Source organism: Myotis yumanensis, unplaced genomic scaffold (assembly GCF_028538775.1).
Source record: "Myotis yumanensis isolate MYYU_CA2020_CCGP unplaced genomic scaffold, mMyoYum1.0.hap1 SCAF_5, whole genome shotgun sequence".
Classification (NCBI taxonomy): Eukaryota; Metazoa; Chordata; class Mammalia; order Chiroptera; family Vespertilionidae; genus Myotis; species Myotis yumanensis.
Window position 1 is genome coordinate 76,603,473 of NW_027223756.1, and position 12,522 is coordinate 76,615,994.

The 12,522-nt window shown below is 56.6% G+C and overlaps 1 protein-coding gene across 2 annotated transcripts in view; it reads right to left on the reverse strand.

The window, feature by feature from the left end:
• Positions 1-12,522, reverse strand: part of SBNO2 (strawberry notch homolog 2) — a 54,037-nt gene that overhangs the window by 7,272 nt on the left and 34,243 nt on the right. For both annotated transcript variants that reach the window (XM_070415639.1, XM_070415640.1), the window contains 11 exons: positions 9,786-9,947; positions 6,510-6,593; positions 6,117-6,213; positions 5,550-5,704; positions 5,233-5,366; positions 5,061-5,151; positions 4,829-4,972; positions 2,341-2,458; positions 1,871-1,976; positions 1,284-1,437; positions 248-424 (listed from right to left, as the gene is read on the reverse strand). In XM_070415639.1, coding sequence (XP_070271740.1) covers positions 248-424; positions 1,284-1,437; positions 1,871-1,976; positions 2,341-2,458; positions 4,829-4,972; positions 5,061-5,151; positions 5,233-5,366; positions 5,550-5,704; positions 6,117-6,213; positions 6,510-6,593; positions 9,786-9,947 — 1,422 coding nt within the window. The remainder of the gene's footprint in view (positions 1-247; positions 425-1,283; positions 1,438-1,870; positions 1,977-2,340; positions 2,459-4,828; positions 4,973-5,060; positions 5,152-5,232; positions 5,367-5,549; positions 5,705-6,116; positions 6,214-6,509; positions 6,594-9,785; positions 9,948-12,522) is intronic.

A 12,522-nucleotide genomic window follows, 5' to 3' on the forward strand; every position in this document is an offset into this window, starting at 1 on the left:
TGGACATGGAGAGCCCAGGGCAAGACCACTCCTGCCCCCTGCTGCAGGGAGCTGGGGTCAGGTGGGACCAGAACCTTTCGGACCTCAGCTCACCCTTGTCCTCCTGGACTCAGTCCAGCTACATTAGGGCTTGTCTGCAATTGTGAAATGGATATTGGTGCCTGTTCCACCAACTCACTCGCTCAGGCACCAGTGTAGGCATCTGGTGTGCAGCCATGAGGCCCAGCTACCACTGCCGCCAACTCACCTTGTCCTGGGCCAGTTCCTCCCGGGCCAGCTCCACCAGCCGGCGCACCTTGGCTGCAATGCACAGATACTTGAAGAAGCGCTGGTGGGCCGACCAGAACTGACCCCACAGGGACTTGCGGGACTCCAGGCCAATCCAGTCAGCTGCCTGCTGGAACACGCTCAGGGCCTCGGCCCACTGCAACGACACACCACACGTGGCCCAACTCACTACTGTCCGACTGTCCCCTAGGCCCCACCCTGCTGGAATGTGGGGCCAGGGTGGGGGAGGCTTGTATGCAGAGCAACACAAAGGCTCTGCCGATACCTGAACAGTCAGAAATGTTAAAAAACCAAAACATGTGGTTCAGCCTGTGGGCCATGATTTCACAAAGGCAAAGGGCATCTGTGGCGACTCTTGCAGCAGTTACTCAGTGATCCTGCTCCCAGGAGACACTGGGCCATGTCTGCGACATCTGTAGTTGTCATGACTGGGAGCTGGGGGTTCTCCTGGCATCAAGTGGGTGGGAGCCAGGAATGCTGCTCAGCACCCAGGACGGACACCCACATAGGATGACCTGGTTCTGATGTCAGCAGTGCTGAGGGGGAGACCCTGTCTTGGTTGGAGGTAAGGATACAGCACAGGCAGAGCCGATGCTCAGGGCTTGTCTCATGTAGGTGTGCTCTGACAGTGAGGACACAGGAACCCTCCACACATGGAGAAGATGGTGAAGATGAGGGCCAGGCCACAGTGTACAGAGATGTGGACACTGGAAACAGCTTAAAGAGAAAGTACTCATGACATCATGGGGAGGTTGGTGAGGCCCAGCTGTGTGCCCACATCACCACAGTCACATAAGAATCCCCGCCTTGAACAGAACTGAGTCGCTAGGCTCCAGCCACAGACCTTGACAGGAGGGCTGCCTGCTTCCTCCTTTCTGTAACCTGACAAATCACTAGTGTTTTTAAAGACAGATGCTGAAGGTGACAGGGATGTAATTCCAAGAGGAAATGCATGTGTGTCCATGCAGTTAGAGACCCCTGGGCACCCTGCTCACCAATAGGGCTGCACGGTTATAGACCCGCTCGAAGGTCGGGTCCAGCGGGATCTCCTCAATTCGAAAAGTAACACCACTGAAGCTGAGCTGGCGAGCAATGTACATGCCACTGACCTTCATGTCCATGGCCACGATCTCCATGGCACCCACGCCCCTGTGGATGGAGACAAGGTTGCCTGAGCATTGGCAGGGACCTGCCTGACCACATGCTGAGTCCCATCAAGTGGTGGAGCTGCTCTGTGGAAGGGCTGACACCTGGAGCTGAGCCCTGGAGGGCAAGGAAGGGACAGGTGCACAGAGGGAATGCAGGCAGCAGGTGCAAAGGCCCTTTGCTCCCATCTGCCTGACCCTCATGGGTTGAGGAGGGGTGGGGGGGTGGGGGCGGGAAAAGCAGGGAGGGACCCTTTCTCCTAGAACGATGGAAAGTGTAGACAAAGGGCAGGATTTGTGTTTTAAGTTCACTCTGGTTGCTGGAGGAGTGTGGGCCCGGATGTGGACTGGGCACACTGATGCCAGGCCTCTGCATGTGATGAGCCCCCTTGTGGGCCTCTCAGCTGCCCCTGACACAGGCAGGGAGGGGCACTCACCTCTTCTCAATGGCGTGCAGAAAGTCCTCAAAGGTCCGGAAGGGTGTACCCTCACCCCAGATGCCCAGGCGGCTCATGTAGATCATGTTTCGGGGCTCAGAGGCGCCTGGGGAGTTGGAGGTGGGAGTCACCATCAGCTCCTCCAACCCAGCACGGTTTGGGGGGATAAGGACATGGCACCGGAAATGACCCAAGGACCAGGTTCAGGGACCTGAAGGTCCCAAGAAAGCACCCACAGCCAAGGAGCTGGAGCCAGTTGGCAGAGGGGAGTCCCTGATAGGGGTTGGCATCCACGAAGATGTGGAAGTTACCACTGGCCCAGGGAGAGTGAGCTCCACCTTTGGGCCAGGCTTCGAGGTCAATGAGTGGATGGCACTTGTGATACCCCCACTATGGCTACACCAGGCCAGACAGCACTGAGTGTGTACGTGATCAGGCTTCCTCCTTGCCCCTGGCAGCTGCCCCCTCACCTGTGGCACTGGCATAGACCACCCTGGCCAGGGGCAGCTTGTTCTGCAGGTCCAGCACGGCCTTGCCCATCTTGGTGGAGCTGGCATTCTTGGCTTTGTGGCACTCATCAAACACGATCGTTGGTAGGTGCGAGTTAAGGGCTGTTCTGGAAGGTGATCATCCCAGCCTGCCCCCTCCTGGTTCAGGGAGCTCAGCAAGGTGCCCAGGGTATATGTGTGTCTGACCACAGATGGGGGCCTTGGAGTGTGTGAAGCCACCAGAATGAGTGAGAAACAGCCTCTAGGCCCCTACACAACTACTGACGGAAATGATTGTGACAGCCTTTTGAAGGGCTTACAGATGACACTGACACATACGGGCACCAATCACAGGAGCCTCTGGAAAAGAGAGGTGGGCCATGACTTCCCACAGGAAGCTGGGGTCTCTATGACTTCTCACAAATCTATACTAATCCCATTAAAAAAAATATATATTGAAGAAACAGCCCTGGCTGGTTTGGCTCAGTGGATAGAGCGTCGGCCTGCGGACCGAAGGGTCCTGGGTTCAATTCCGGTCAAGGGCATATGCCTGGGTCACAGGCTCAATCCCCACTAGGGGGTGTGCAGGAGGCAGTTGATCCATGATTCCCTCTCATTGATGATGTTTCTATCTCTCTCCCTCCCTCTCTGAAATCAATAAAAATATATTTAAAAAAATATATATTGAAGAAACAAATTGTCATACGATGTAGAAAGTTCTTAATATTTTAGGGGGAAAAAGTTACAGGCAGGCCCTCTCCCTCTCAGGAGCATGCCCTCACCTGTCCCACCTCCCTCTTCTCCACCCTCCCCAGGCCCCAGCACATTACCTTTGCCTTTCCCTCTCCTAAGCTACAAGGGCCCTTCTTTTGCTTCTGAAACCTCTTTCTTGAGCCTACGCAGCCCAGCCTACTGCCTCTGTAACTTTCTCTTATAATTTGAAAAACAAAAGTTAGACAAGTATGCCTATACTGAGCCTATTTTAAAAACAAGGTCACACAGGTGCACATGTACACATGATGTGCGTGTAAAGGGGTGGACAGAGGATTTGTGAAATCCAAATGAAAAGGTGAGTTTGGGGCTGAGCATGCAGCCCCTGGGGTCGAACACATTTTTTTACACTATCCTTTTCCCCAGGCTGTGCAAGGTGTCATCTGGGTGCCCAGGACGCACCAATAACCTTGTTTCTTCTTTGGGCACCCAGCTGTTCTGCATTACTTAACCAGTAAATCCATACACTTGCCCACGTGACCAGAAAGGACACACAGGGCCCACGTCTCTCTTCTTATCTCTGACTGGGACCAGGAGCACCAGAGCTGGTCACCCCACTTCTGAATGACCCAAGACACAATGAGAAGGGGTGATGGGGCTCACACAGGGCTGCATATAACACAGAAGCTGGAAACCCCCAGAATGCCCCTGTGACAGGGAAATGGCTGAGCAAGGACAGAACAGAGTAGCACGCTGCACAGTGACAAGCAAACCTGCCCCGGCTAAGGTGGGGAGAACAGCAACATGAGATGGCACACAGAGGACAACCTGGGGAGGTGGCACAATGGAGGATGAGCACCCACAGGATGCCCATAGCACCAAGCCAGCCCAGGGCTGCACAGAGGGGACATGGGAAGCAGCCTCCATGCCAGGGGCAGATCCTGTGAGTACAGGGGAGGTTGGGGGGGGGGGGGTTGCACAAATCTCCAGAACTGAGGGCCTCCCACCTGGTGCCCCACTTACGGGGTGAACCTGGGGGCTGGGGGTTTGCAAAAGTTAACGAAGACCTGTTAAACTGTCTGTGCTCTTGCTGCCACTTTCCTATTCTTTGCTCTTCTAGTCGGTAGGAGTGGAAGATGAAGTTATCTGAGTATCCAAGTTTTGAGAGCGAAGGAGGGAAAGTTACAGACCCCCAAATCTTGGGGTGGGGACAGGAGGAAGAGGTCCGCACTCCACACCTCTGCCCAGGTGGCACATTCCCACTACCAAACACCACCCAGAGCCTGTGGTCACAGTCCTGGGGCTGGAACCAGGGGGCCCAGCCAGATGGTGAGGGGCAGACAGCAGTGGTCACTGAGAGGGAGCCTCCCCTGGGGGCGAGCCTCCCAGGCACAGGGTCCTCTCACAGGAATTCCTCCCCCACCAGCTTCACGCCCTGGCCTCCAGGGCTCCCGGAGTCCCTCCAGCGCCTCCCTCAACCCTGCTCCTCCTACTCACAGGCCCCTCCCCTGAACCCCACCCCTGCAGCCACACCTCCCTCCCCTCACCCCCACCCTCCTCGCCCCTAGGCCCTGCCCCCTCCAGCCCAGTCCCACCCTCATTCCTCCCTGTCCTTTGACCACTCCAGTCCCCTCCTCCTCCCACCCTTGGTGCCCACCTTGCCCCCTCCTCTATTGTACCTGTTCCCTCCAACCCCCTCCCACCCTCCGGTGCCCCTCTGCCCCCTCCTTCCTTCCCACCCCTCAGTGGGCTAGGATACCACGCCATCAAAGGCCGCCCCACACCATTCTAGGATCTGCCTGATTCGAGTGCGATGCTGCCCACCAGCCTGGCTCTCCCCAATCAGGGCGGAGTAGGTAGCGAACAGGACACCCTCTGAGGTAGTGTTGTCACCATACTTGATCTGGAGAGAGGGGTGGGTATAGGCACGTTTGCAAGGTCACCAGGACCCACCCCTCACCAGGAGATGGGGGAGAGGGCCACCCACCCACCTTGCTCAGTGCGTGCACCGAAATGTCAGGGGCATTGATGTCGCGCAGGTCACGCTCAGCATCGTACTTCAGATCGTTGGAGACGCTGAACCTGGAGGGTGCAGGCTGGTGGGTGTCAGCTATCCCCCACACCCCCTGGTCCCGTCCACCCCATGTACAGGGGGACACTCACCACAGGGACTTCTTGCGGCCCCGCAGGTAGTTCTCAAGGATGATGCCAGCCACAGTGCGCCCTTTGCCCACGCCAGCACCATCGCCGATGAGGAAGCCCGCACGCTGCCCACTGGGGAGCAGGACCTCGTGTTGCTGTAGGTGTGTGGGGCAATGATCAGGACCCCCCCACACAGGACGGAGTCAGGTGGGCACCAAGACACCCCCGCCCTATGGGAAGGATTGGGTGGGCACCAAAAACCCCCATGGGGTACAGAGTCAGGTGGGGCATTGAGACCATCCAACTAGGGATGGGTCGGTGGGAGACTCTGGAGTCACCTGGCAGGCATAGGTGATGGCCTCCAGCTGCAAGGCAGACAGGACCCCGCTGTCCGAGGTAGGCAGGGCAAGGGTGTAGGTGATGTCTGGTGGTGGGACGCTGGACAGTGTGCTGGTCTCCACAACACGGTCTGGATGCTGCTTCCCAACCTTGGCTGGAGGGGGGGTGGTCAGGGTCTTAGCTGGGCTGGACCAGGATGGGGGCCAGCAGAGCAGGGTGGGGGAAGGGGGCCCATCAGAGTTTTGCACAAAGGAGAGGGGGGCAGACCCATAACACCCTGGCTGAGCAGGGGGGATGCTGGGCTGGGAGGAGGTGGGCTTACTTTCCATCACAACCTCTGAGCCACCTCAGTTCTGGGCGAGGTTCAGATTACCACAATTATAGAACCACCCCTCCCTCCACCCCTAACAGGCCCACCTTCGCTGCTTCAGGGAGCCTGGAACTGGGCACCTCCCTGCAGGAGCCGTGAGGCCCAGTGGGTCTGTGTAGACCTGTGGTGCCTGCTGGGGATGTCCTCCAGGGGTCTCCTCCCACATGCCAGGGGCTAGGGGAGGCCGTGCACTCACACTTAGATGGCACATAGTCTGCATAGATCTCCGTGTGGCCCAGCTCCTCTGCCTCCTCCTCCTCCGCCTCCTCCTCCTCCTCTGGCTGACTCTGAGACTGAAGGCCGGTTTCGTCATAGTGGGGACAGTCCTGTTGCCCAGCATGGCCAGCCTCCCCCAAGGGGCAGGAGCCTGGTCCACCAGCCAGACCAGTGACGGGGGTGGTGGGGAGAGAGCCCACCTGTCCCCTGCCCCAACATGGTACCTCCCAGGACCTCAGTTTTCCCACCTGTAAAATGGGCAGACCTTGCTTCTAAGCCAGCCCAGGGTCTGACACATAGTAGGTGCCTCAGTGTGAATGGCCCTCTCTAGTCCCAGGAGGGGTGGGCAGGGTTGGGGAATGGCCCAGCTCACCTGGTAGCTGACGAGAAGTGGGGTGCTGGAAAGGGAGGACACAGGGTCCTCAAGGCCGGTAAATGGCCCACCTGGCAGGAACAACTGGAGAAGAGATGAAGGGGAGAGTGGACATGAGCCTGCAGGCTGGACATGCCAAGGAAACACCTGGATAGGACCACTGGCCTAGACTCAGGTTTTCCATGCCATCCTCATGCCCTCTGCCCAGGACCCGCTGTCTGCCTCCTTCCTGCTGCCTGCCAGCTAGTTCTGGTGGCCAAGACCTACTATGTGGCTACAAAACATGCTTCATGGAAGAAACATGGGCCATCCTCCCCAGCCCCACACAGACCCCCACCATCTCAAGACTGATGACTGTGAGTGCTGGATGCCCTGGACCACGAGTGTCATTTACAGTCTCAGAGGGACAAGGGTCACCAGGGGATTCAGTTATGTGATAACCAACTTGATTTTTATGACTCCAGTTTTTTCCAAAGCTAAGAACATGGCCAAAGTTTTCTCTCATATATATATATATATATACATACATACACACACACACACACACACACACACATATATTTTATTGGTTTCAAAGAGGAAAGGAGAGGGAGAGAGACAGAAACATCAATGAGAGAGAATCATTGATTGGCTGCCTCCTGCATGCCCCTTACTGGGGATTAAGCCCAAAACCCAGGCATATGCCCTTGACCAGAATTGAATTCGGGACCCTTCCGTCTGCAGGCCAACACTCTATCCACTGAGCCAAACCGGCTAGGGCCAAAATTTTCTTTTCTTTTTAAAAAAAAATATATTTTATTGATTTTTTACAGAAAGGAAGGGAGAGGGATAGAGAATTAGAAACGTCGATCAGCTGCCTCCTGCACACCTCCCACTGGGGATGTGCCCGTAATCAAGGTACATGCCCTTGACTGGAATCGAACCTGGGACCTTTCAGTCCGCAGGCCGACACTCTATCCACTGAGCCAAACCAGCTAGGGCCAAAATTTTCTTTTATTTATTTATTTATTTATTTTAAAAAAATATATTTTATTGAATTTTTACAGAGAGGAAAGGAGAGGGATAGAGAGTTAGAAACATCGATGAGAGAGAAACATCGATCAGCTGCCTCCTGCACACTCCCCACTGGGGATGTGCCCGCAACCAAGGTACATGCCCTTGACCGGAGTCGAACCTGGTCGAACCTGGGACCCTTGAGTCCGCAGGCCAACACTCTATCCATCGAACCAAAACGGCTAGAGCCAAAATTTTCTTTTTAAAAAACTAAAATGCCCTGGCTCAGTTGGTGGGAGTGTGGTCCTGTGCACTGACAGGCTATGTGCTTCGGTTGCGGGTTGGATTCCTGGCCCTGGTTGGGGCACATTCAGGAGACAGCCGGCCCATGTTTCTCTCTCACATCAATGTTTATCTCTCTTTCTCCCACTCCCTCTCCCCTCGCCTCTCTAAAAATCAGTGAAAGTGTCCTCAGGGAAGTTAGAAACCTATGTTCAAGTCCCTCTCCATTTTTTTTTTTAAACTAACAAAAACAAACAACCTCAGCCAGGTTCCCAGAAGGCTGAGTCAGGGTTCCGGGAGGGTGGGCTGGCTCGCTGCATGGTGTGAGTGTTGGGTTTCGGCTGCCCTCACACCCTCTTCCCAGGAGCTGGAAGCCACCCAAGGGCCATGGAAGGCATGAGTAATGCCCCTGTCCTGCTGGGCCCTTTCACCCAGACACTGAGATGGGACTGAATTGTCTACCAAAGCTGCCAAGGACAGGGACCTCCCTGGGCTGCCCTGGGCACTCCCTGTCCCCCTGCAGGCTCCATGCTTGGTGCCCCCACTGCCTGGTCCTGGGCATATGCTGGAGTCTGGGCCTGACATACCTGGGGACCCTGCTCACCTGTGACAACTCTGGGCTGGCCTCATCTTCTGGTTCCCACCTGGCCACGCACAGGGCCCACTACTGACCTTGGGGTCCATCAGGCTAGTTCCTATCATAGGGTCTGTTTTTTTTAAATATATATTTATAATAAAAAAAGTGTAATATGCAAATCGACCGAATGGCAGAACAGCAGAACGACTGTCCAGATGACCATGCTATGACACGCACTGGCACCAGGCCAGCCAAGGCAGGTGCAATGTGATTGGTCAGGGGGCCCACCATCGCCCAGGCCACGAACCAGTGGGGCGATCAACCAGGGGGCTCCGCAACTGCCCCAAAGAGGGAGGCCCAGGTCACTGGCTGGGGGACGAATGATCAGGGGAGCTCCGTAGAACCAGGAAATCGGGGGTGTGTGGTGGCAGACACGGGCAACGCCAAGCCAAGGTGGGTGCAGGTGGGGGGCGGGGCCGCGGGGCCACGAGGCAGCTGGGGCTGTGAGGGCCCCAGCAGTCGGGGCTGCAAAAGCCTACCCTTGCATGAATTTCATGCATCGGGCCTCTAGTATATATATAAAATACATTTTTATTGATTTCAGAGAGGAAGGGAGAGGGGGAGAAAGATAGAAACATCAATGATGAGAATCATTGATTGGCTGGCTGCCTCCTGCACACCCCCTACTGGGGACCTAGCCAGAAAACTGGGCATGTGCCCTGACCAGGAATTGAACCGTGACCTCCTGGTTCATAGGTCGACACTCAACCACTGAGCATGTTACACCGGCTGGGCATCACAGGGTCCTTGCAGGAGCTGTTCCTGCCACCTGTCCTGGCCAATGACTCCTCCAGCCCGCAACCCCAAATGGCCTCTACAGAGGGATTCCCACCACCTTTCTATCCCATCATGTGACTTTATGTTTAGCAAGCCCAGGATCTTTCCCCTCCAGCACAGCTGAAATTGGGGCTGAGTCATTCTCTGTAGGGGGCTGACCCAAGTACTGTGGAAGATAGAGCAGCATCCCTGGCCCCCACCCTCTCGGTGCCAGGAGCACCCCCAGTTGTGACAACAACAGATGTCCCCAGACATGGCCCAGTATTCCCTGGGGGCAGGTCCATCCTGGGTGAGAACTATGAGAAATGACATTTTGCTCATATCCTGGGGACCCCCATCTCCCCAGCAGGCCCAACACAGAGCAGGGTGTGGAGACTGAGCCACTGGAGGCACAGGAGGGGTGGTGCCCGGCTATGACAGCACCTACACAGAAGGAGGGGCAAGGTGCCCAACATAGTAGCTTCCTCCACAAACCCTTGCATTTTCTGGGCTGTACAGGAAACGTGAGGACCCTGGACCAACAGCTTCATCAGTGTCTGAACAGCCCTGACCTGTCTACTGGCATGGAGGCCTCAGGGTGAACTGACCTTGTCTTGGGCGGAGGGGCCGGTGCTCACATCCCAGATGGTGGGCACCTGGCTGAGGCTGTCGGCGGGCAGGAAGTCAGGGGTATCTGCGATGTCTGAGAGGGAGTCCACAGATGAGGAGAAGATGGAGGCGTTAGAGAGGTCATCGAGGTACGAGGATTCCTGGAAGACAGGCTGGGTGAGGGCACAGCCAGGGCGGCCCCATGACAGGTGCAGGAGGGGTTAGCCAAGGGGCAGATGCTGCTCAGCCACGAGAGGAACAAGGCTCTGACACTGGCCACAATGTGGATGGATCCTGAAAACACGACACTTATGAGAGAAGCCAGACCCCATGAGCTGTGCACTGACCCCATTGAGTGATACCAGAAGGTGACACCCGCTTCATGCCTTCCCTGGACCATTCCTGTGTGGGTGACACTAGTGTAAGGATTTTTCAGGACTCAGGGGCCCTGCACCTTTGGGAGAAGCCTGCTGCATGGAGTCTACACACAGTTTATAAACCTAAATTTAAAGAAAATCAGGAATGTCAGGCATTCGTGCTGCCCCACACCCCCATCCCTCAGTCAGAGGCACCGAGTGCCTGGCTTGCACTGGACATCGGGACATGTGGAGACCAGCCCCCAGGGGTCCTGGACAGGCAGGGAGCAAGCCCCCAACCAGACTTCCCTGCAGTGGGTATCTGTTTTGCAGACAGGGACCTGGAAAGGCCAGGAGCCGGGGAGGGTGCAGGCGAGCAGCCCTCAGCCAACACTACCAGGAGAAAGCCCCACAAGAACCTCCCAGATGAGCACCTCCCCTCCAGCCTGCTCAGCCGAAGCCAGAGGACCGGGCACACTGACATCAGGCCCTAAGCATTTCAGTCAGTCTGTGGGAGCATTTCCTGAGCAGGCAGGGCCAGTGGCCTTGGCAGAGGCCACAGTGAGGATCCAGGCAGGGCTGCCCTCCCGGAGCCCCAGACCCTGTGCACCACTTACACATTGGAGGCACTGAAGAGCTATGGCCAGGTGTGCTGGAAGAATGGCTGATGTGTGGGGGGACTCAGGGCTCAGTTTGATGGACTCCAAGGAGGAAGGGGATCCTGGAACCTACCCTAATGCCCCTGTGATGCCACAATTAACTGGCCTGGGTCTCAGCCAGTGCCCAGGCCTAACCCATGCCCCTGTGAGGCCTATTTTCCTGGCTCCCCTCTCAGCAATCTGAATCAGATTCCTATTCCGGGGGGTGGGGGGTTGGGGGGGTCTGCAGGCAACCTCATCAGCTTCCCAGAAGTCCTGACTCTGACACCGGTGTATATACAGTCCCAGAAAGAGGCAGCTCCAAGGGAATGGGTGGGGAGGGGATAGAACTGGGTTCCACCCAGCAGCCTCCCCTGAGATGGCTGGATGCAAGGGCTCAGTCTTACCCATCTGCTGGACAAGATCGGTCCTGGTGCCAACCAGAAGTCAGGGGGCCTTGAATGAGCCTCCTGCTACCTACCCTTCAGAGCCCTGGCCATCTGTGCACACAGGGAGCCACAGGGGCCAGCCACACATACCCATGGTGTTCGAGGAGAGAGCTCAGACCACCAACCAGGCCATTCCTCACCCCTGCCTGCCCTCCAGCTGCAAGCAGCCTGGATCCATGTGGGGGTGGGGGTGGGAGCAGGAGGCAGTGCAGACCCAGCCCTCCCTCCGCCCCCCTCCAGCTGGCAGGACTATGACCTGGACAGTCAGGGAAAGAGGCGGGGCCTTCGGCTGCCCCATAGAAGGCAGGATCTGCTCAGGCACCACAGATGGTGGCGTGGGTAGGTTAATAAAAGCTCCAAGTTCCAGGACAGAGGCAGGAACCGAAGGGGGTGCACTCTGAGGCTCCTGGGGTGTCTAGCCCACTCATGCAAGAGCCCAGCAACTCACAGACCAGCGCAGCTGTCTCAGGGGAAACTGAGACAACTATGGGTGAGCCTGGCCCTACGACCCTCAGGCTGGACCTCCCTTGGGCTCTACCCCTCCCATGTCAGGGGTGGGCCAGCCCAAGCCTGGTGGACAATGCCAAGGAGAGCCAGGCTGTAAGTCTTGCAACCTGGTCTCTATAAGTGACAGGGCCAGAGACTCCAGCAGGCTGGGCAGGATGGGGTCTGGGTGCAGGTGAGGTGGCCAGATATCTTGGCTGAAATCCCTCTGGGGCCACATCTGAGCAGGTCCGTGATGGGTTCTGCCTGAGCCTGGTCAGAGTGATGCTAGCTCCTGAGATCCTGAGAGGTGGCCCTGCTTTCTGAAGGCAAAGGGTCCCTGAGCGGTGGGCAAGGCTGGGGGTCAGAGAAGGAAGACTGGTCCTGGCAAAATGTGGGTGTGCAGAGATCCCCTCCTGAGAGGACAGTGGAAGGGGAGGGACTTCCCAGTGGAGAAGCCTGATTAGCGCCCCAGCCAGGAGATGAGGATCAATGTTAGCCACGAGGAGCCATGGGGACACAGGGACCCTGATGTGGCAAATGAGTAGGGCACATCCCTCAGTGCAAACATGAGAAAGACACCAGGAAACCCTGACGGGGGACATCCTGTAGGACACAACAGCCCAGGGCATCCACACAGGAAAGAGGAGAAACCGAGTCAGCTGGGGGGCAGGAGGCTAAGGGGACAGATGATTGAGTTATCACAGGGGATCCTGATGGGGTTCTGGGGCAGAGAGAGGCCATCAAGGGAAAATGAGGAAATCTAGTAAATATAGACTTTGGTTATTAATGATGTCTCAGTCCTGGGTC